The 25,408-nt window shown below is 36.5% G+C and overlaps 1 protein-coding gene across 1 annotated transcript in view; it reads right to left on the reverse strand.

The window, feature by feature from the left end:
• Positions 1-2,742: 2,742 nt before the first annotated feature.
• CEP126 (centrosomal protein 126) overlaps positions 2,743-25,408 on the reverse strand; it is a 41,163-nt gene continuing 18,497 nt past the window's right edge. Inside the window, 4 exon segments of the mRNA XM_061457826.1 lie at positions 2,743-2,943; positions 4,614-4,678; positions 7,085-7,294; positions 13,442-15,578. Coding sequence (XP_061313810.1) covers positions 2,884-2,943; positions 4,614-4,678; positions 7,085-7,294; positions 13,442-15,578 — 2,472 coding nt within the window. The 3' untranslated portion in view covers positions 2,743-2,883.

The following is a 25,408-nucleotide window of genomic DNA, read 5'->3' on the forward strand; positions in this document are numbered from 1 at the left end:
CATGGGCAGGGACACCTCACAGTAAGCCATGTCACTCAAGGCTCTGTCCACCCTGGCCTTGAACACTCAGCTATTGTAACTTGTCCTGAGTAAAACTGGAATGGGTTTGTCATTACACAGCCCATCCTGCCACGGAAGAGCTATGGAGCTGCCATCTCCTGCTGAAATCTTGCCTTCATTTGATCCTGGAGCCTTACTGCTTTCTTGCAAGCCTGGCTTTGTGCGGTGCTCATCACAATCAAGCTTTCTGGGGCATTGCAGTCATATAAATAAAAGATTATGCCACAGGTAAATTTCCCCAGTAAACCCATGATTTATGCATGGGGCAGTTTACTCAGTGTTGCAGCTCAAGAAGCAAATGAGACTAAGGAGGGTGTCTGAATGTAAAGCAGTAAAATCTTTGAGAGAAGAAGAATGATTTTTGTGAAATATGAAAGTTTAATTTTATCCTTGAAATATCAGGTTTGTGCTCTGAATTCCCTGTGCAACTTCATGTGACCTGTTGGCCTTTAGCCTTTTGCTTAAAGTACAGTTGGTCACATGGGAGAGATGTGCTGAGGATACATGGATATTTCTGGGGATCATTGGCATGTAAAAGCATGGAGGTGTGCTTTCACCTGAAACCATCCCTACAGGCATTCAATCATGTTGAAAATCTGGCACAATGGTGCACATTTAGAGCAGCTTTGTGGGTGTTTTGTATTTAAGCTTTAACCTGGTTAAAGTTTTGTGTTAACTTTAACCTGGTTTTCATGCTTTCTTTTCATACTAAAATGTCATTGTAGAAAGAATATGAACTAATTTCTTTAAAAGGCAGGAAAAATGGTAGGCAGAGGAAAGAGGTTTTGAAAGAAATCAAAAGTACACAAATTCTAGCATGTTCACATCTAAACTAGATAGATTTTAAGAGTTACTTCTCCTCATACTTGGAAAATAAAATTAAGCCTTTTATTTTATTTCCAAATAACCCTCAGCTAATGGGAACAAAAGCCTTTGTCAGCTCTTTGCAAGTGCTCAGAATCCAGGAGCTACCTGTGGGTCGCACACTCTTGCAGTGCATGTTTGTGGTGCCTGAGAGTGATACTGGCTGGACACCTAACCAACAACTAGCCTTCAGCATTGTCAAGAGAGCCAAAGTGATCTAAGAAACAAGGTGATTGTCTCCGAGTTGAAGCCTATGACCCTAAAAGAAATAACTAATTTGAAAATATTTTCCTAGAAAAGTAAATGCAGGCACCTGTATTTGACTGCAGTCCCACTGTGTAATTGCGGAAGCTGACTCATGGGTTTTGCTTTTGCCACCTAAACCCAGTAACTGGAGAACAAACCTGGTCAAGCTGGTGTTCTGGCTTGCTGACTAGCAGGGCTGGTTTTGATCCATGGCCTCTGGTATTTGGATTGTTTGCTTTCCCCTCTCTTAATCTCTGTGGGGAGGCTTTTCCTCACTATTTAAATATTAAATACTCGCCGTACTGGAATGTTGCAGTGTACTGCATACAAAGAGAGATGTAAGGGCTCAGTATTTTCAGTGCAAACCAGTTTTGAGTTCTATCTCAGAAGGCCTTTGTTCATTTGCTCTGAGGATACACAAATCTCTTTTGCTAGGGATTTTACATGTATTTGAGCACCAAGGTCCCAATAAGCACTGACATCCATCAGAATCCTTTAGGCACATGAACTGCAGCTGAAGCTTCCCTTTTCTGTCAGCAGTGTCAGGACAGACAGCAGCAGCGAGTGTAAGACAACAACTTTCTGCGATATTGATGTCTAAATACAGTTCATATTAACAGGCTCCAGACTGAAGTCTGCCGCTTTCAGTCTATCAGATTTTTCCTCCCAAGGCATTGCAATGCCTAACTAGAACCACAGCATCATTCCATTCTTCAAACCATTGTATTGAAAAAAATCAATCTTATCCTAATCTTCCTTTGTAAAATTTCAGGTGCTGACTATTCACTACACATGTAGCTCACCTTATTCTTGGCTGATACTACACACCAGCTCTAATCCCCTGATAAATTGTCTTGTTATAATTTTCCTTTTCTCTCCCTTTTGCAGGCTGGTTACTTCCTAAGCAATGGAGGCACTTAACAAAGATAATGGTACGATGATCTTGGTATGATGGGGAATAACAAAGTTTATAGTCATTTAGTTGCTTCTTTTGGGAAGGTATATTCTCTTCAGAGAAACACCATTCCCCTGGTAAAGCACTGAGCCCGCTTCTGAAATACAACTCCCCTATGCTCCTGTACACTGTAACCAAGATTAGCAACAACACTGAGTGGGGTACAGGCATATCCCTGGCAGAAGTATCTTACATCCCCAGACAAACCTCACAATTCTTACTATATAGATACAAACAGAAAATCAAGCATCTAATAAGGAGTTAAAAATCCAGAGAGTTAGTAATTTGCTTTTATTGCTTCTCTGATTCTGTGCACTGCATACACCTTCTACAGTTTTTTTCAATGTTTATCTACTTTGCACTGAAACAGCAGAGGAAGGGCAAAGGGAGGAAGTTAAAAGTTACCACTCCGTAGTAACTAACTTTACAGATTTAGGTATCATGTTAGTTAACTGAAAAAAGGCCTCTAATCTAGAACCAATGTGACAATGCAGACAGGAGTTTTAAATAAATTTTACAGTAAAGTGCATAATAAAATACAGTTAACTATCCTAACAGTGCTTACCAGTCAATTGTTTTACTGCTTGTTTTACTATTTTTTTACTATTTTACTGCTTTCATCTTTATTTTGTTGCTAATTTTGTAGTGTCAGATGGTACATGCATTACGTAGAAAGTATGTACACGTGCAATATCCTGGAGCAGACACTGTCAGAATCTTCTATACAGCTGCAGTTGACGGCTACCTGAGGCACTGTGCTACTGCTGGGAGGCTGTCGCCGCGTGTGCCAAAGGGGAGGAGATACACTGCTGAACGCTCTATAATAACACAGAGAATAATGAGGGGTTGGTATTACAGCATACAATGTCATTCACACACATTACTGGGTGAATATCTACACTTCATGTTGATGTTCTGAAGCTAGGAGAGCTGAAGCAGGTTGCTCTCTTGGTGAAGTAAAAATTTCAAATCTCCTTGCTTCTCCTAGCAGAAGATTTGATGAAAATCTCAGTCAGCTATACTTTTTCTGCATCTGGGAACTTGTATGACAATAGTTTACTCTTATCAGCAAGAAGAATTGCAGGCCAGTGCCTGGGATCTGAAAGTGTATGTACAGCTGTACACGAGTACATACGTTTACTGCACATTGAGTTTAAACGCCCAAATATATACTTGTAGGGAACAAAGGGGATTAAAATGTCCATTAGAAAACTTACACTTCCAAAGACTGGACAGCCTGAGTAATGTCTACTGTTTGTATCTTATTCATGAATCAAAGATCTTGTAGATGAAGAATTAGAAGGAGAAAGCTTTTGTCACAGACCAGCCAGCCAGGAAGTCTGACTACTGAAAGCCAGGAAAATGCACTGGTGAGGGAACAGCTCTTTTTTAAGTAGGACAGGGTATGAAGAAAGCTGGGAAATGTTTCAGTAAAACACAGATCCGATAAAGGTAGCTGTGTTACACTAATTGATGAAAAATAGAAAATTCACAAGTTGCTTAGCCATAACAATTACATTTAAAAGACAGGAGGCAGGGGAGATGAAGCTGAGGTTCTAAATCACACCTAATACTAGGATTCACAAGACAAGAGGTAATTATATGCTGTGTTCTTTTTACAGTCCCACTTCAAACAAGGCAATCATTTTGAATGTAGGAGCCTGGATTCTTTCCATTTTTTTTTTAGTCTCAAACTCAGTAAGTGGCAAAAGCCTTCTGTATAAAGAGAACTTTCTCTAGCAGTTTTGGTAACAGTTTATCCAGTAAATGAAATATGTGAAAGTATATAAAGTATGAAGTTTAGAGTCATCTATTTTTTTTCCTTGGTACAAATATATAGTAAAAGAGGAGACTGATAATACAGAATTATAAATACTAACTCCTGCATTATAAACTGAACTTTGAAGTGTAAATTTTACACTTCAGACACTAATCTGCTGATTCAGCTCTTTATGTTCTAAATATCATGACTATTTTGTTTCACATTGACATGTATGAAATAAAATACAAACGGTAATTGAAGAAAGGTAATACCTGTCACTTACGGAACATGGCATATCTGCAGGTCAAAGTCAAAATTCACTGTATTACCAATTATCTTATACACCACCATGCACCACTCCCCATTTCCTCTCTACATTATTAAGAAATACAAATTAATTATGAGCTATATATAGTTTAAATGGACCATGCTAAGTTATTATTGCTTAGAAGTTCTTGGAACTTCTGGGACTTTGCAAGTGTCTTCAAATTCCAAAAGGAAAATGAAGCCAGAGCATGAGGCAGTTTGATAGAAACCTAATGTCTGCTTACAGTATTACAAAGCTCATACGTGTTTGGTTTCTTTTGTAGAGTAAATATAAATATCAAATTGTCAGTCCAATCAGCAGATTGAAGTCAATATTTTCAATTATATTTTTATTATGAAATAAGCCAAGAAGTCAGTTTGTAGGAATGAAAGCTGAACATACTTAAATTAGATACTTACTAAAGGGGTGATTATCTGCAAAATATTTGAAGCAGATAGGTTTCTAGTAATGGCTTCTTGAACATCTAAAAATAGCATAAAAGTAAATAATAAATATTACGTAAACCAAATATACAATAGAAATACGATTCACAGTCAAATATTCAACACAAAATTTCCCAAACATTGTCAAAATGGAGCTTAACAGCACTATTCCTTTTTCCCCTACCAACAGTTGCTGAAGTATAAGCTGTGTCTGCATTTTTAAGATTTGCAGCTAGATATTATTATCTGAACATAAAATTTAGTGTCAGTAAAAAGAAATCTAAAGCTAGAGAAAAGAATGGCAGCCACCCTAAGCTGGCAGCAAAAATTCCAGACTTAGACTGGTAGATGAGTAACTGTTATTCATTAAAAGGACCGTTATTAAGGTACACAATTTTCGCCACTTAATTCATAATGTGAAAACAAGCCAAAAATTGGGGTTCAAAAAGGTTGTGGTTTAAAAAAGTAATGTGCTTACATGACATGAAAGTACTTACACCACTTTACTTACTAACAGGTATGTACTTACATGTACTTACATGTCCTGTAAGTCTACCTATAAAATTTCCCAGCTTCTTACTACCAATTTTAATCCCTGAATAATTAAGAAAGCTAATTAAACTTATGAGTTACACTTTTTTATATATATGTATTACATTCATTTTCACAGTTCATTTGCAATCAGTTAACTCCAATGATTCTTTCACTGTTTCATGTTCTTTACAGTTTTCATAGTTTTCACACTTTGCAAACTCCGGCTTTCTTCCAGTTCTTTTGCTACATTTACCTTTGCTTCTATTTATTTCTCATTTCTCTGTTATTTATACAACAATTTGTTTTCTGTTTTCTTGTATTTCTCTTTTCATATCTACTTTCTTAACCCAAGCACATCATACAACTCCTCAATGACAAAAGACAGAATTCTTCACTTCTATTTGCCTGGAAGCAATAACTATGAGCTATGATGTAATGAAATTCTGAGCCACTTTGATGGGAGCAGGAATTGTAAGCTACAGCTGCAGAAAGTTTTTAAGCAGCTGCAAAAACCTTTTACTCTGCTGTTGCAGTTTACAGGAAACTGAAACCCTTTTCCTCAAAGTCAAGCAATCCACCATTTGATGTAGAAATGTATGGATAGTGTGCAGAATCTTAATAAGCCCTGGTTTAGTTTGACTCTAGTCAATAAGGGGGTAAACTTGGGTAACCTGGTCATGAAATGGTGCAGCTTAGAAGGAAAAGTAATAGAATAATAAAATCAATGGACTTCAAGAAAGCAGACTCTTATAAATTCCAATAATTGGCATGTAAAATTTCATATGAAAATAGTTCAAGGAAAATGTAAAACTCAGAAGAGTTGGCAGTTCCATAAACTGCAGAAATGGCAAGCAGAAGTTATTCCAAGGATATGGGAAGCCAAGCAGTCCAGTGGAGAGACCACATGGACTAAGTCACAAGGTCCCCCTGATTTCAAATACAGGATGGAACACAGAAATACAGAAACTATGTCAAACCAATTACAGTGTTTGTCAAAGACCCATATGATCATGTAGATCAAAGCAAATATTAACCATTAGATAGAGAAGCAAAAGATGATAGAAGTTTGTTCTATGGGTATGGTAGTTACAATTGGAATACAAATGAAATGTTAGCTAACTAAGCAATGGAGAGAAGTAACTATCAAGAACAAGTACAGGCTTTCCCCCATACCCTTCAGCGAAATGAAAGCTGTGATAGGGACACCTCATGTAAAAAGCACCAGAATAGAGCAGGTAAGAAAATCAGCCTGGCAAAGGGAAAGAACAGGCTGGAGAACACTTTGGTTAAGTTTGACTTTTTAAAATAGTTAAGCAAGTGATATTCATTTAAACATGCAGATTTGGCTTCAGCAATCTCAGAACTCAGTATCTGTTATCTTTAAGAATTCACAGAGAAGATGAACATTCTAAAAACTGGAAGAAAGAAAATGAAAATCCATTCATTATAAAGGGTACATTTGCAAAAAGACAAGATACAGAATATAAAGGACAATTATTTGCAAAAATAATTGGAAAAAAAAGAAAGACAGATGAGTATTGGAACAGATTCCCAAGTGAAGCTGATACATCTGAAAAATATTTAAAGAACAATTTTGACAAACATCTGTTAGTAACAACAGCTACAGTTGGGCTAAGCCATTTTCTGAAGGTGTCCTCCAGTCACATTTTGAATAGGTTTTTTGACCATGACAAAGTCACCATTATTTTAAAATAATTTAATTTACTTTAAGAAAGGTTTAATGACTTTGATCTACTGTTTGCTGCATTTAATAACAATAATAATAACAATAAGAAAATAGAGGAAAAAATTCTATCACAGGATTCATGTTTTCAATTCAAATTAATCTATGACAACAAAATATAAAATTACTTAATTGCTTGATGCAAGATCCTCTTTATTATCAAACTTACTTTGTAGCCTTTGATTGAGACAATCAAGAGACTGCAAAATCCTCATTTCTTCTACTGAAAGTGCACTCATGCCTGGACACGGAGCCCTGTTAGGCAATAAGGACCAGCTGGCTGGTTGCACACTTCCCAAGGCTGCCAGGATTTCATCCTCTGCAAGAGGTCCACTTGCTAGTTTTTCTGCCATGAGAAACTGAATGGTGCTCTCTGAAACTGAAGAGATTACAGGGGTAACTTCAAACAAGAAGAGCTCATGATTTTTAAATATACTGCTTGCTTTCATTACTATAGGTTTGTGAAACACACAACATTCACATTAAAAGATCAAAAAGGTGGCAAAGCCAAGAAGCATGATATGTTAGAAAATTACATAATTAAGATCAGTCATGCACCTTACAATTGGCACTGGAACAAGTTCTACTGACTTCAGAAATACGTAATGATAGCAAGCAATAACTGTCCATCTTGTACAGTTACATGTGATACATACAGCTGTGATACAGGTAAATACAAACAGGAATGGAATGAAATTTGAGCATATGTTGAAATACATTTATAAAACCATCCATGTAATGACACATGATGCCATATATTACATTTCCACTAAAAAAAAAAAAAAAAAGTCTAGACAACAAACTACCCTTTCTTAGCATCACTGAGAGGCTCAAGAGGAGGGCCAGTGCAAACCTCATGAAGTTCAACAAGGCCAACTGCAAAGTCCCTGCACCTGGGTCAGGGCAATCCCAAGCACCAATACAGACTGGGTAAAGGATGGATTGAGAACAGCCCAAGGATTTGGGGGTGCTGGTTGATAAGAAGCTCAGTATGAGCCAGGTGTGTGCTCTCACAGACCAGAAACCAAGTGTATCTTGGGCTGCATCAAAAGGAGCATGACCAGCAGAGAGGTGATTCTCTCCATCTGCTCCTCTCTGGTGAGGCCCCACCTGCAGCCCTGCATCCAGCTCTGGGATCCCTAATACCAGAAGGACATGGATTTCCTGGAGTGAGTCCAGAGGAGGCCACAAAGATGATCAGAGGGCTGGAGCACCTCTTCTATGAAATCAGACTGAGAGAGTTGGGCTTGTTCAGACTGGAAAAGAGAAGGCTCCAGAGAGATCTTATAACAGTCTTCCAGTACCTTATGGAGACCTACAAAAAAGCTGGAGAGAGACTTCTTACAGGGGCATGTAGTGACAGGATAAGGAGGAATGGCTTTAAGCTGACAGATTTAGACTAGACATCAGGAAGAAATTCTTTACTGTAAGGGTGGTGAGGCTCTGTCACAGGTTGCACAGAGAATCTATGGCTGCCCTATCCCTGGCAGTGCTCAAGGCCAGGCTGGACAAGGCTTGGAGAAACCTTGTTTAGTGGAAGGTATCCCTACCCGTAGCAGGGGATTGGAACTGGATGAGCTTTAAGGTCCCTTCCAACCCAAACCATTCTTTGATTCTGTGATATACCAAAAGAGACAAGTGATGTTACACAGTGGATATATTATATCACTACTTTATGTATACAAAGAATTGAAGTGAGATGTGTTACTATACCTTCATCAGACTTGTAGGTGTTATTCCTGGTTTGTACTGGATCAAATGTAGATTGATCAGGACTCACCTGGACAGTACAGAGCAAATTCTATTAAAAATATAATAATATTTCAAGTATAATTTAATGTAACTATACTGCTTTCTGAACATTTTTGTTTATTATTTCATATTATTAATTGTTTTCAAGTGCAAAAATATTAGTATATACTAATATAGTGATGTATTCTAGTTGGTTTTACTCTTTCCATTAGCAGTGACAGCAAGTTGACCAAACACATTGATTCAAAATTGTGTGACACTGAACAAATCTTTGATATTCCTGAAATTCTTTCCTTTTCCAAGATAAATAAGCTTTTTATTTTTTATCATATTTAATATTTACCTGTACATGATGAGTAGGTTTCCATCTTTTAGAGGCTGTACTTTGGCTTCTGTATTCTGGAAAACCTCTATGTTTATTTTCATGGTTGTCAAAAACCTGCTTTTTTCTTGTAACAGGAGTGACACCTTAAATGACATGCATACAAAAGAAACCCAAAAATATGTAAAAACATGATAAAGATAGGAGTAGCAAAACTAATAATGATGAGTAAACATCTCTGTCCAAATTTAGATGTTTAGCTTGAGTATGTTTACCTTTGATCTCACTAAATGTATTTTCTTACAGTGAAGAGACAAACAGGCACTTCTAAGGTATATTTAATTTCAGTTAGCATAGGACTACATGATACAGATGTGAATTATATGTGAACATTTATAAGCAGGTTAAGTGAAGGCCAGTGTTGAATCCCAGATAACAAAGATGGTCTGTGCAAAAATACAAGGTGGTCTTGCCAAGTAAAAGGAAGAAAGAACAGTGAACTGTGATATAACAAATATCGAATAATGTCCCAAACCCTGATGTTTTAGAAAATAAGTTGCATTTAGAGTATAGTCATGAAGTCTAAAGTCCAACATTGCCAAGTTGCTATATTGTATACCATAATAGATTCAACGTTTGTTAAGATTACACTGTGCAGAAAACATGTACTAGTTCACACAGTTTATTTGATTCACGGAATCACTGAATGGTTGAGGTTTGAAGGGACTTCTGGAGGTCATCTGGTCCAACCCCCCTGCTCAAACAAGGCCACCTAGAGCTAGTTGCCTAGGACCAGCTTTTGAGCATCTCCAAGGATGGAGACTCCACAACCAATCTGGTCAACCCTCTCCCAGTGCTTGGTCATGATTATAGTAAAAAACGTGCTTCCTGATGTTCAGAGGGAACCTCCTGTGTTTCAGTTTGTGCCATTTGCCTCTGGTCTATTCAGTGGGCACCACTGAAAAGAGGCTGGCTCTGTTCTCTTTGTACCTTCTTTTCGTGGTACCTTCTTTTCGATATTTATGGACTTTGATAAGATCCCCCTGAGCCTTCTCTTCTCTGGCTGAACAGGCCCAGATCTCAGCCTTTCCTCCTAGAAAAGATGCTCCAGTCCCTTCTTGATCTCTGTGGTCCTTCACCTGACACTTTCTGGTCTGTCCATATCTCTCTCATACTGAGGAGCCCAGAACTGGACTCAGTCCTCAAGGTGTGGCCTCACAGGTGTGATATGAATGCAAAGTCGCAGTTTAAAACCTTAGTTTCTACATTTTGGGATTCTACAGTTAATCTCGCTAATTTATGCATCTCTGTACTAATTTTCAAGACAGCGCTGCTGTGTTGCATTTTCCCTTGGGTATAGAGGCCTATCCTAGACACTATACCTCGCTTTTGTCTGGTATAATAATACATTTTTCAAAATTAAAGCCTCAAGTTTCAAAATCAAAAGTAATTTCTTAATTAAACTTTCATGGATATAAATTGAGATGCAAATCGGCATTTTCGTATGCAAGTCGGGAATCCACATATCCAAGATGTTATATTCTCATTTGTAAACTCAGTTCAGTTACTTGATTTGTAAATGCAGTTACAAGATTTATACTTGGGAAGATAAATTATCTATTTGTTTACATAATATATATTTAGATGAGCAGTTTAATGTACAGTTCATAATTAGATCAAGAGGTCTATTAGTGATTTTAACAGAATTTTATTTCTCTAGTTGTTATTTTGGTGCTATTTAATAAAGCAGAATTCTTACTATTTGCAGAAAAAAGAAAACAATTGCTTGATCCTGGAATCAGATTTGAAACTAGTCATATGGCTGCTGCCATCAGTGAGAACATGGGACACACTAGCTTTAAAAGGTTGACATTAGTTATATGTGAACTATTGTAATGTGACACATGGTTCTGAATAGCACCTGGAAAGAAATGTGATCACGTTATATTGAATATAGGGGAAATTTTAAAAGAAGCAAAAAAGAAACTTCTGCCTTTCACTACAAGAGAGATATTGAGATGCTGGAGTGGGTCCAAAGAAGGGCAACAGATCTGGTGAAGGGTCTGGAAAACAAGTCTGATGAGGAGCAGCTGAGGGAACTGGGGTTGTTCAGCCTGGAGAAAAGGAAGCTCAGGAGAGACCTTGTCACTCGCTACAACTACCTGAAAAAAGGTGTTCAAAAATGTGTAGATGAGGCCCTTAGTGGCATGGTTTATGGTGGCCTTGGCCCCATGGGATAAAAGTTGGACTTGATCTTAGGTCTTCTCCAATCTCGCTGATTCTATGATTCTTATATTAATAATCACATGTTTTTCTGAAAAATAAAAGTTGCTCTATTGATATGCATCAACACCTAATTTAAGTCGATTGCAAGACATGATAGACCTTTGCCAAGGAAAAGACTCCTTTGAGAAATGTAAGACAGAAATATAATAAGCAATAATATCTTGAAGTGCATGAAATACTGAGCATTCTATACTTGTTTAACTAGAAATACGTGAATTGGTCTGATATTTGTTACAATGTAAATGTTGAATACACTTTTTAAAGCATTTTACTGACTGAACACCAAAGGATATTAAAAATAATAAAAAAGGATAAAAAAAATAGCATCCAGATACAGTATGTGTCAGCAAGAAGATACACAACTTAAAGCCCAATTAAAGAAGATTCTCGTGGATGACAATTTTATTTATTCATCCTGTTCTGACCTTTTCTTTCTGTACATGTGTCCAAGCATTGCAACAGATCACATTTTCTACAGGGTCCTCACAGACCTCACCGAACTCTGTAACAGTGCCACAGCAGGTATTTTACTCAAGAACAGTGCAGCATTCAAGCTTTTATGGCAAGCACTTTAGGGCAACTACTATGGTGATCTATGTGCATTTGCAGGCAATGGGACAAATAATAGCAAGTCATTAAGAGTTATTAGCATATTTAAAATAAAGAAGACTTTCAAAATGAAATCTAAGCAGATACTGAGTGAGGGCTCCCCATCCAAATCTTAAAAAGAGGTTACTCTTCCTCTAAAAGAGCTGGAGCTGTGTGACACTGGGGATGTAGCATTTTAAGTTGCAGTGAAGACAGTATTTGTAGGGCCCACAACTTTGACCCAGTACCTTTCCTGATTCATTTATCTGATGTGCAAATAAGGACATCAAGAGGCAAGCACCTCTGCTGGAGGCAAGGTGTGGTAATTCAAGACTCCATTCATTTCCAATGTAAAATCAAATACTTTAACTGGAGCCCCACATATCTTAAGCTCATCTGTTTGACTTTGAACTGGAATGGACAAGCAGATAACATTTCTCGTTTCCCACCCCTGCTTTAGGCCAAGAATATTTACCTGCGTATGCTCTTAACAACGGAGCTGTTTTGAATTGCTCCATACTTAAAACTATGTATTACTGTAGATAAAATTTAGGTTTTGTTTTGATTTTTTTTTTTTTTTTAAGTTATGGGAATTATTCACTTTTGCTAGAAAGTATCTTTGAGCTGCATGGCCAGACCTTGGGGTGATCCCAGTAGATGAAGTGGTTTAGAAAGCTGCTTTACCCTGAAGCAGGGTCTACTGCCCTGAGGAGCTCTGCCTCCAGCTGCAGCCCTCAGAAGGAAGCAAACCACCACACAATATTCAAATTACAAGCACAAGGATGCCATCAGTGCCCAAGGCACAGAATACAGCCAGGCTGCAGAGAAGAAACAAGGCAAATCAAAAAGCATGAAACCTATTTAGAATTGTAAACCCCAGGAGATTAAAGTTTATTCTTCCCAAATTTCTTCTGCTTCTTTCCTCTATCTCACCAATCAATCTCTGCATCATATTGTTCCCAAGATTAGCTTTTAATAAAAGGCAAGACTGGTCCTCAGTTTTCTTGCAGTTCTTTATGAATCAGACATACTTTGTAGCAGAGCAAAATTAATCTGTTAGAAGCTCCTTATTTTTAATTTACTTTTTTTTTTTTTAGCATTAGTTGTGTTATTAGGACCAAAACATAGTCATTTTAGGCATTTACACTGTCAGCATTTGAAAAACATGGCAGATATGCGCTTCTCTCACTCTCGTATCAGTGACCATTGGACAAGAAGCTACAACTCTCAGCTACCTTGTAAAACTTGCTCATAAACTTAGTCACTTCCTTCTATATAATTACTTAGAGCACCTGTCACATCTGCTCATTAGTCAGGAATATAATCTCAGGGAAAATACTTCCTTTTCATTTAATATTGTAGAAAGCTATTAAAAAAAGATACTGATGTTTGAGAGGCCTCTGGGCACCTCTAGAACAGAAATAACAATGACAAATGGTGAAAACTTGTTAAAAGTGCCTATATTGTGTGAATGGATGAAAGGCTGGATGCTTTAACTGAAAACAAACTCGTGATGTAACTGAAATAGACTTTTGTCTGAACATACCCCCTCCCCAGACCCAGAAACATGACTCTTACCAGTAGCAGAGCCTTTTGGATCTTGGGCACTATGTACTCCTTGCCGGGAGGTACTTGTTTTTCCAGCTGCTGGGATATGATGGCGATGTAATCCACTTTCTGTGTTAACAGGTCTTCTTCCAGTGCAGGTTATTGAATGATCCTGACAGGCGCTCATCTGAACACTCTTTGCAGAACAAGTATTTTTTTCCCAAGGTCCGTGCTTGGCCACGCTGCAGCCCGGTGTAAAAATCACAGTGGACAAGTCAGAATGACAAGTAATACTCTGACTGTATTCTGTACCGTTTCTATTTAAAACCTGATCTGCTAACACAACATACCTTTCATTTAAATCATTCCTGCTTGTAGCGGTTGCTGGAAGACTTGAAGGCAGGAGTGGCTGACACCCAGGGCTGGCTGCATTTTCACCACTTCTGCTTCTTGGCAGAGGTATGGATGGTGGGTGAGGTGCTAGGAATTTCCCTGGAGATTTTCGAGTTTTGTTGGTTTCTGCAGCCAACTGTGCTTGGATTATAGTGCCTGTTTTCTTCTCAGTCATAAATCTTGGCTGGGGTCTTGCAGAGATTGTTTTTCTAGCTATTTCTGCCCTATTTTTCAGCTGACTACCTTCATTAATTTTAGAATTATTACCATGTACTGCTGGTTTACTTTCTTCATCATTTGATACCATCCAGGCTTTTTTTGCAGAAACAGATCCAGTAGACATAAACATATTCAGAGATGTGCATTCTCTATTTGATTCTTCAGTATTAACGTTTGGTTTTGATATATGAGAGTTTTCCTGGTGATTTTTTATGAACATCGGGTTTGAAGGTTGAGCAACAATACTTAAATTAATCTTAGGAGCATTATTTATAGCTTGAACATATTGCAGCTGTGCAGAAGATATTTCACTGGTGTTTTCTTCATAGCATTTTTCATTATTTTCTATTCTTATCTGGTTAATTTGATCACACCATTTGATTTTTCTATTGTATTTGTTGTTTTCTGCACTTTTCTTTTTAATTTTTGCCAGTTCTATACTGTCTCTGATAGAAGACATGGGCTGTGTTCCAAAACTGATCCCGTGGTTCATAACCACAGCTTTGAAATGACTGGGTTCATATTTACAATCCTTCTTTAAGATACTACCAAGAAACTTTTCTCTTTCTCTTTCAAGAATATTGTTTTTCAGGTTTTTGTGCTGTGCAGGAGTGCCAGATCTGAACTCTGTATCAGACAGCAGTGACATAGTTTCAATCATATTTCCATTTTCTTCCTCTTTGTTATTCTGTTGTTTAACATCACACAGAACTGAGGCATTTGGTATGTCCTGAAATAAAGATGATCCTGGATTAATGTAATCAATACCTTTAATATTTTCTTCCTTTGTTACAGTAATTTTTCCTGAGGTATATTTTAGAAACTCCATACTGATGTTTTTGTCCTTTGGTAATGTATCAGCTGTGCTGGGAATGCCAGTGGAACATCCCTGATTAGGAAATGAGATTTTAGATGTTGCAATAGGTTGACTAGAGGTTTGCACAGATGCATTTCTTTTTTGTGGGGTCATTTTAAAACTCTGATCTTGCATCAGATCCTGAACTCCTTCTCCTGGAATAGACTCAGGGCTGGCCCAGGTTTTGCTGGGATTCAAAACAGCATGACAAGTGGCTAATGTGTAAGTGGTTCCAGAAGATGGCTTGCTTCTTTCTTCTTTTATATTTTGCAGAAAACTAAACACATTGCTTACAGAGATTTCTTGCTTACCAGAGGTAGAGAACTCTGCAGTATTTTTTCCAGATCTGTCAGAAGCAGTTGATTCCTCCTCTGAAGTGTTTACATGTTCAGCAGGAGTTAGAACATTATGTTTAGCTAAAAGATCATGAGTAGGTAAGTTGTGGTAGTATTGCGAAGCTACATTTCTCACACAATTATTTAGATGCATATTTTTAGAAGAAGTACTTTGAGCTGTATAAAGCAAACCATTATTCCTGGTCAGTGATTTGTCTGGATTGTAGAGGGTACAGTCACACGGTGCAGTCAAAGATGATTCACTTGGTGTTGTGTAATTTCCACTTTGTTCTCCAGCCTCAAGACTGTCGAGGCTTAACACGCTTCCTGAATCATCTGTTTTCTTGACTTCTTGATGAAAATTCTGAAATACAGGCATAAAACCAGACTGTTACATTTAACAGGAACAATTTTTTGCTGATACTATTTTTTTTTTCATTAATGACAGCTTAGGCTAAAATACAATCAATATTGAGCCTGATGTTTTTACAAATTCGGGTCATAGCACCATGAATGCTTCCATCAAGTCAAAATTTACCCATGTTCAATTGCAAAAGGAAATGACGCAGTTTGGGGATGACATTCAGAGGAAAGAGCTGCATAAGTTTAACAATTATAATTGTAAGTTTTATATAAATTCTACAATATCAAAAAAGAAACAAGATTTGTCTGAACAACACTACTGTTTCTGGATTGCCCTATGACACAGGATGCACTCTGTGTCATCTTGTACTCTATAAGGTTATGTAAGCGAGTTCACAAAATAGAAGAGAATACATGAAAATCAGGGCAGATTTGGTAGTGGGTCTACCCCAAACTGGAACTTTTCCATAATACTAGACTGAATATGATTATTTTCATACGAAATGTCACAAGTGATGAAGATAAGCCTTGTCTTGGCAAACACAGAAAATACCTCTCAGCTATTATAATCATAGCGATTAACACCTCTCCGCAGTGAAACCCCTGCTTCTCATCTTTTGGAAAGAAAGAAATACCATCTGATCTAAGAAGACAGATTAGTTGTAAGGGCATGTGGGAGTCCCACCCACTCCCCCAACTTTGTTGAACTTTAATGCAGTGATGAATAAGAGTAACTGGTGCCATCTGAACCACCACTGGGACAACATTATGTAGGTACCATACAGGCATTTTCTTCATTATTACTTCTCCACCCAAACACTGAGATGCCTGACCCTGTTGAAAATACATGGCTTTGAAAGTACAAGATTTCAAAATAGAAATAAACATAAAGGAAAACAAGCATATCAACTATTTTCACAATCTCATACACTCTTGCGAAAGTTCACTTCCACAGAACTCATTTTAAAGCATATTTGAAAAAAAAAAGTCATGAGGAGCTAAGAGAAGCTGACTTAGGTATGCAATATTATACAATAAAGATTTCTTATTTTCATTAATGACTTGAAATGGAAAATGTTTCAAGTAGCAAAATCTGTTAACCTGTTAGGTAATCACTTATCTGTTAGGTAAGTGATTATATATCTGCTAGTAATTATGATAGAATTAACACTTAGAAAACTTACCAAAGACTGCGTACAGTTCGCTAGTGAATAAGAACATATTTTCATAGTAAACATATTTTTTAAAATTCTAATAAAATTGTTAGACCATAATATTGCATAGTTCATAGCTGTACAAATATTTTAAATTGTAAAACAAAAAGCTTAGTGAGTCCTGAAAGACTTTTTATGGTTGAATTATCTCTTATCTTGCACTAAATGTTCAGAAGGTGGTGAAGTCTTCTATTAGAGTTACAATCTGATATAAAGAAACTAAACAGAAGAACAAAGAACCAAGTGTAGGGAAAATTACCTTTAGGGAACATTTTCAAACTAAAGGTACAAACTTGTGTCTTCCTAACAGAAAAGAATAAATAATGTTTTGTTAGTTATTTAATAACCTTTATGTTTAGCTAAATTATATTGTTAAACTCTGCTTGAACTTCATCAAACAAGGAAAAAGCATATGTCCAGTTTTCTGTATCAAGCAAATTTAAGAACTAACTGAAATTTTCAGATGGGAAAAGAACAGTAAAAAGAAATTCTTGGTGTCAGGCTCACTTGTTGTCTAATTTGGAAGCTGCCCCTGCATAGCTAAATGTGTTTCTAAAATTTGCAAGTTAAACAGGGGAAAAATCTTCTAAGGATTGATTTTAAGAATCCTGTTCCACTAGCAGGTTAGCTTAAACTGGTAAATATGGAGGGTACAAGAAATGTTAAAACTTCTAAAAATTAAGATTAAAAAATTCTACCCATTTATATTTCAGAGGCTGAAAATAGACTTGATCCTGCATGATATAAAATTTTACTCTCCTTTTAAAACAAAACCCAATGGCAAGACAAAATCTCAGTTGAGGCAACCTCCAGAAGTGTTAGGAACTAAAGAATAAAGGATTCCTCATTTAAAGACAGTCACTTTTACTTAGTTCATGCAAATTTAGTTCATTTACATTTATTTTGTTGTCTCATACAATTTCACCTTTTCATGCATTAAAGATGTTTATCATTCTCATTAAAATATTTACATATATTATTTGCCTTTCTATCCTCCTCTGTAATGAAAATGAATGTCACATTTTCTTGAGGAAATTCATAACTAGAACTACTTCTGCAGACCTAAAAAAGCATTCAAGAATTATTCATTTTCTAGTGATCAATAGCTATAGGGAAATAAACCTGGAAATCCCAATGATTAAATTAGATTCAATCTGTGAGAATATTCTAGGAAACAAAAACTTTCATAGAGTGTATTATCTTTCCATTTTCTGGATTTGCTTATTTTTTGTGTGATACAAGTACAATTATTTCCATTGCCTGTTGCCTGCATTATTTTATGTCCTACTGCATGAAATCTAAACCCAGCCTGCTCACATACCTGGTATTCTAGGAAAGGGAACACTTACAAGTAGTTGAAGAGGTCACTTGTATATCTCAAGACTTAGAACAGCTGTGTCAAGCCATTTCATTTCAGGAAAGCACTGAGAAAGGACGAGCCTAAGAAATCTTTCATGACACCAATGAAAGAACAACACTGCAACAAGTAAAATTTTAAGAAAACTTGACAAGTGAATTTTCTGCCAAAGGACTCTGTCAGGATGCTATTACGCTAAAGAGCTGCTATATGTATATTTGACATTTTCTGCAAAAGAAGTGCTGAGTGTTCACAATTCCAGGAGGTGAATGGGAACACTCTTCTGAAGATAAATGAAGAAAAACAATACCTATACTGAAAACCCAGGCCCCTCACCTTTCACACTGCTTGCTATTTTTGATCATTTTGACTGGTTTATTTGGAGGAATTTTTGTGTGTTATATGTGTGTGTATAGGATGTTATATTTCAGATTCCTTGCGAAGTAAAAGATACCAATGGCATTTTTAAGATAATTAATTATATTAATTAATATATAATAAAAATTACATGAATAAGTTATACTAAATGTAAATAAGTAAGCAAATAAATAAATACTTTTTTTTCTATGCAAGTTTCGAAAACGTGATGTACATGGCACTACACAGTATTGATTTTACAGAAGATTTGGCCAAGAAAGCAAATGCCACTCAGAAAGGATTTTAGTGATTATATTGCACAAAAGATCCATTATACTGTGCCAAACACACCAAAACAGTTATAGAGGTGTAGGATGACTAGAGAAAAGCTTCCTATCAACACCCCTAGTCTTTACTGCCAGGTACTTCATTCCCCGCCCAAGCTATCTAAGGTACAGAAACTAGCTATCTATGAACCTGAGTATTTCAAAGGACCCAATTCACATCTAGGGTGCTAGAAATACAGGTTCAAACTTCTTGGGATGAAAAGAACTCAAGTTTCCAATCCCATAGGCACTCAGGCACTTCAGTGAGCCATACTGTACTGAATGATTTTAAAAGTGATCTGAACACTCTATCTCAGTGTTTCAAGTTCTGACTTCCAGTTTTAATGAAGTCCTCAGGTAAATGTACAGAACTCTGTAGGAAGCATGTTTTCAGCTAACCGGTTCTCTCCATTGCTTTTTATTTATTAATTTAGCATCTCAGTGCTCAGGTGCTGCTTCTCAGGATCTCTGTTTCAGGTGCCTGAGTCTCACAGACTAACCTAATCATTCACGACTGGAGTTCATAACGCTAGTTTTCAAATACTATTAGAATTATTAAATGATTAAATGTTGAAGCAGAGCACCACAATGTATTTGTCCCTTTTTTGTTTCTAGCCCATTAATAAATTTCTTTTGAGCAGGCTCCATCCACCCCGCAAATTTGATTGATGTGGTTATGTAAAAATAGTATGGGACTGTAAAATTGGAAACTGTCATAAGACAAAAAATGGAGAAAAATTGGGCATGCATATGCAGTATTAATTCTAGAAGTTCTTAACTGCTTAACTAATAATCATTTTAATGTTATATATAAAATCCAAAGACATAATTTGATGAGAACTTTCATAGTTATTTACAATCTATGTTATGTTCAATGTCATTTTGGCTATCTGAAAAAATAAGAATGGAGATCAGGTAAAACTTACCCATTTTCACCTCTTTGAAATTTGCAGGTTATAGGAAAAATGATGTTTTAAAAAATATTTCATAGATGAGGCTGTGTCTAGATGTTACTTGAAAGACAGAAATGAAATGGAAACATTTCTCAGAGACTTTTTTTTTTCCATTTTAAAACAAATAACTAATCCTCTCACTGAAGTTAAGGTCTTAATGAGGAGACTCAAAGCCCTGAAATTATCCTTTTCAGAAAAGTTTTCCAACAAAGTCTGATTTATGGGGGAAGAGGTTAAGAATAACTGATGAAGGAAACTATTTCTTCATCTTCTAGAATCAGAATCTGTCTTCCCAGTTGATTCTTATTCACAAATACACAAATAACAGATTGTTGGCAGATTTGAATGAACTGGAGCTGTTGCATCAGAGAAAAAACCCAACAAACTATTTGACCAGTACATCCATCCTGAAAGACCCAGAACCATGCAGTGTGTGAATGTAATTTAAAAAACAATCCCTAGTTCAGCCGAGGGACTGCCCTAGCAGATCTCGCAGACTTGCTGAAAAATTAGTAAACATTTCTTGCAGTCTATAAAAATGCTGACTTTTAGCAATGTAAATACATTGTGAAGGTAGAACAGTTTTAACATCTTTCCGCTCTTATCTTATGCACTGCACAGCAGCAACCAAAGCAGAATGTGGATTTATACTAGGAAATTCTAAAGGTCAGATACAGAAATACATTCAGAATCACAAAATAGCTTGAGTTGGAAGGGACCCACAAGAATTATAGAGTTCAAAGCCTGCCTCCACACAAGGCAACATTAAACTATACATCTAAAAGCATTTTCTAGTATCATATATTTTTACCTCTCTAGAAATAAGTTTATCTAATGAGACAGTTTCATGTAATTGCCAACATTTACTGCATGCTTCATTGACAGAATCACTTCTCTTGAAAAAGATATTTAGTGACTGTTCTGTTACCTGTTTTATAAATCCCATTTTTTTCAATCAAATGTTTTTCAACACACACGTTCCTCTTATGAGCTTTGAATATGATTTGTAAGAACATGTACAAGATTTCAGCATCTGTCTTTCCCTAAACATCCTACTGAATTTAAAAGCTGACTTTTTTTCTTGCCACTGTTTGAAATAGCATAATTCTTTAAGTTTGTTGAAGATCTTTCAGTTTCCTGGGTCCCAGTTATTCTCTGCTAAAAGTCCTGTTCTCTGAATTCTGGGTGTTTCTTTCCCAGTTTGTGAGCCATACTTCCATATGTAAATACACCGGAATTGGGCATAAACTACACAGCAAAGCTCAAGCTTTCAAATACCACAGAGGGGCTGCTGTGTGTTTATAATAATTAATATTACAAAAAAAAAGAAAAAGTTTAAAAGAATTGATTAAGTTTCTGTGTACCCAGGCTACCATGAGCCTACCAGGACAGAAGCAGAATACTGGATTTAAGTGATTAATTTCTGTTTTCCTTACCACATTGCTAAAGGTTTATCTCTTAAAAAAAACAAAGAAAACACAGGTCTGCCATGTTCAAAGGGGTAGAATTACTCTGGACATTGACACTTTAATCTTGATGAGAAAGCAATAGATTTCCTAACATCCACTTAAGTCATTAGTATACCCTATCTCTGATAACACCAGATTCACATAATGTAGTATAGCATCCTGGCAGAGTATGCACAAACTTTTTTATTTTCCTCTCTCTTGCTAAAAGCCAGCATTTTATTATTAGCATAACTGCAGTAAACTAAAGATCAGATACTGCTATTTTTAACTCTGTTCCTCTCCTTTAGCTACATTTATGAACATTTTACTCTGTTGCAATATGACAAATCACTTAAAAAATAGCTATTAAGTATGGCAGAAATAATTTAATGCATAGCTATATATAAATATTTCATAGATATGTATATAGCCACGAAGATGATCAGGGGGCTGGAGCACCTCTCGTATGAAGACAGGCTGAGAGAGTTGGGCTTGTTCAGCCTGGAGAAGAGAAGGCTGTGGGTAGATCTTGTAATTGTCTTCCAGTACCTAACTGGGGCCTACAAGAAATCTGGAGAGGGACAGTTTCCAAGAGCATGTAGTGACAGGATCTTTAAGGCCCTTTCCAACCCAAACCATTCTATGATTTTATATAAGGACATATGTATTTGAATGTAAACCCAAAAAATACACTAATAAGTATGGCAATCCTTATGAGAAAAAGTATACGCTTATACGCTTTTATCCTTTATGGAGGAGCAGCTATATATTAGATGTCAGTTCTCAGTTTCCCTGTTTCTGCAGTTTGTGAGCTGTGCTGTATGTATAACAATCCTAAGTTATCCGTAAGCAAAGTCTTATTCATGTATTAATCTACCTGTGGAATAACTGTTTTGTACTGAAAATGCTGTTTCAACTTCAATTCTACATTTCACCTGTTCAACCAGGGCTTTGAATTGAGGCAAAACAATCTTCAAATGACTGAACACCCAGATTGTCATATATGAAAATTGTAATGTCATTTTATACAGCATAGGTTTGGAATAAATCACTATTTCAGGTAAAAAAAACCCAACATACTCTTGAGGAATACACAGTCAAAACAAGTTTGAATATTTGGGTAAGACAATTTAGTCTGGAGATATATTTCAATTTTCTTTTACAGCAAATGCGAATTTTGAATTAGTGAAATAACATGGAAGAGTGGTATGTTGCAATATAGGTTGAAAGCCAATAAAAACTGAACCCTCCTGATCTTGCTAAAAGGAAAATGAGTAAGGCAATCACTTGAGTTTGTCACATAATGTAAGTGATTAACATAAAATGTGTTAATGTTCACAGTTACAAGAAAAAAATCGCCAGAGATTGAAGGTGACCATCAAAACCTATTTCAGGATTTTGAAGGTCTCTTCAAAATCAAGTCTGATTTCCGTTCCAATGCCATTTTATGCTAACCCTGCCCTTAAGAGTCTGTTTTCCCACTAACTAGCCCTGAGCATCCTATGAGTTCTTGACAGACTCTGTACATAGGCACTCCATTTTTCCATGCTGGTCTTCTCTATGCCTCTGAATAGTCATACATCTTGCAGAAGGAACCCGTGTTTAACTCATTCCAGCCATACTACAAACACACTTGAAAATGAGTTTAGTTTTTCCATCAGTTACCTGAAACATCTCAATTTCATAGATGCAGCCCAACCTCAAAAGCATAGTAACCCAAACAACTAGCTGTCATAAAGGTCAACTCACTCATATAAGTAAGGCAATGGCCATAACTATGTGTTTGCATCATCAGCTGCTTTCATTCTGTGTTCTTTCTCAGAGACTTACTGAATTCTACATGTAGTGTATATAAACACACATGATATAGCAGATATAAAATTTTACAGTATTAGAAATAATGTAAGAATAACCCTCTGACATCATGGTTTGGGTTTCAGCTTCTGAGAAATTATACTTGTATTCCAGTTCATATATTGGAGTTTTTTATGGCAAGAAGAAATTAATCCCCTTGCAGAAAAACTGTTACTGACTACTTCAATGGCTGTACAATATGCTTGGAGAAAAAGGAGAGCCAAGGTAAAATTCATGCTTCAAATCAAGGGATTTAAATTTGGATTTCACAGATACCACTCTAATAACCTAATTAGGATTATTTAAAGGAGGGAGGAGAAAAATACAATCTCTGTGTTGCAATCTATACCTATTTTGTCTGTGAATTAGCCCTTACTTCCAAGTATTTTGTTTAAAAAGTGAAACAAAAGAGGTAAAAAGTTAGGTCAATTAAACAGTTTAATTCAAGCATAATATATTTTACTGGAAGAGTTTAAAAATATTCTACTGATCAAGTTTGTATGGCCACCAAATTAAAGAGGTGATGAAAAGACGATACAGAATCATAGAACCATAGAACGGTTTGGGTTGGAAAGGACCTTAAGATCTTTTAGTTTCAACCCCCCTGCCATGGGCAGGGATGCCTCACACTAGATCATGTCACCCAAGGCTCTGTACAGCCTATACTTGAACATTGACAGGGATGGAGCATTTACCACTTCTCTGGGCAGCCCATTCCAGTGCCTTGCCACCCTCAAGGTAAAGAAATTCTTCCTTACATCTAATCTAAACTTCCCCTGTTTAAGTTTTAACCCATTAACCCTTGTCCTATTACTACAGTCCCTGATGAAAAGTCCATCTCCAGCATCCTTATAGGCCCCCTTCAGATATTGGAAGGCTGCTATGAGGTCTCCACGCAGCCTTTTCTTCTCCAGGCAGAACAGCCCCAACTTTCTCACCCTGTCTTCATACAGGAGGTGCTCCAGTCCCCTGATCATCCTCATGGCCTCCTCTGGACTTGCTCCAACAGCTCCATGCCCTTCTTATGTTGAGGAAACCAGAACTGCACACAGTACACCGAGTCTCACGAGAGGAGCGTAGAGGGGCAGGATCACCTCCTTTGTCCTGCTGGTCACGCTTCTTTCAATGTGGCCCAGGATACAGTTATCTGAATAATACTATTTCTTGCCACAGTTGAGCCATTTTAATGGAAAATTTCTAAATTATTAAGTTTAAGGCAGGTGCCAGAAGTGGAAAATTTCAACATAAACAGTTAACATTTAGAAAAATTACAAGCACGTGGGAGTAATGTCTTTTGGTGAAAAGCTGGATGCAGCTTTAGCTGAAGACCATGCTATCAGCTCCACCTTAAAGATCTTATTTACAATTGCAACAAAACCAGGAAAGGACAGTGCAATAAAACCTTTGATTGTGAATAAAGTTAACAATATTAATTTCTTTAAAATGGAACACATAGACATAAAACAAGTAATAATTTGGTGTACTGGCTCAGACATAACTTGTGCAAAATAAAATCTACTACTCTCGAATTTTTAAGCAAAATAATTCTGGAGAATGGTGGAAGGGTCACTAAAACCTTTGTCTTATCAATGAAACTACAAAGTTTTATGGATGGAAAGCAGGGAAGACATCAAATCTACTAGTAAGGGTCCACATAGAACATTATTGCCCTATAGGAAGGAAAAGAATTTTAGGAATCTTTATAATCCTGCTGGGCCTGTAAAAATAGAAGCAAAGAGAGGTCAAAGGATCTCAGCGGACGGTTAGACTGCAAAGCATGTGCACAGTGAAATACTTTGACATTAGTTTCAGAAAGGCAAGCACTGTTGAAATGACTTTGGACAACAGACAGTAACTAGAATACTGAAGCCTATTCTTGTAAGAGTATTATAAATAATTATAAATTATAACTTTTATTAGCTAGAGTTTTATAAATACTATTTTGCATCATAGGAAGTCACAATGCACATCAGCACAATCCAAGTATTAAACTTCCAAGTCTCAGGCCTTAGAACAATGACAATACATTTCTTGACTATTTTTCTAATCAGAGTCCACAGCATGTAACTTCAAGAAAGTCCAAATGTTTGAATTACAAATATTTACAATTTGAAAGTGTTTATCAGAGGGAAGAAGCTGAGCAACCCCTAGTGGTAGCAGAAAAATACATACTGGGAAAAAAAAAGCAAAATTTTTCACAGGATCAAAGCATTTTCAAAAATACATTATTTTGTAAACACAAATTCTAAAGCTGATTATAGCATTCAGAAAAACTATAAAAATTCAGGTATGATGCATGGCAGTTTTTCCCTAGAAAAAAGA

Source organism: Pezoporus flaviventris, unplaced genomic scaffold (assembly GCF_033815535.1).
Source record: "Pezoporus flaviventris isolate CSIRO_AGI_PZ_B2104156 unplaced genomic scaffold, CSIRO_AGI_Pfla_v1 ptg000025l, whole genome shotgun sequence".
Lineage (NCBI taxonomy): Eukaryota > Metazoa > Chordata > Aves > Psittaciformes > Psittacidae > Pezoporus > Pezoporus flaviventris.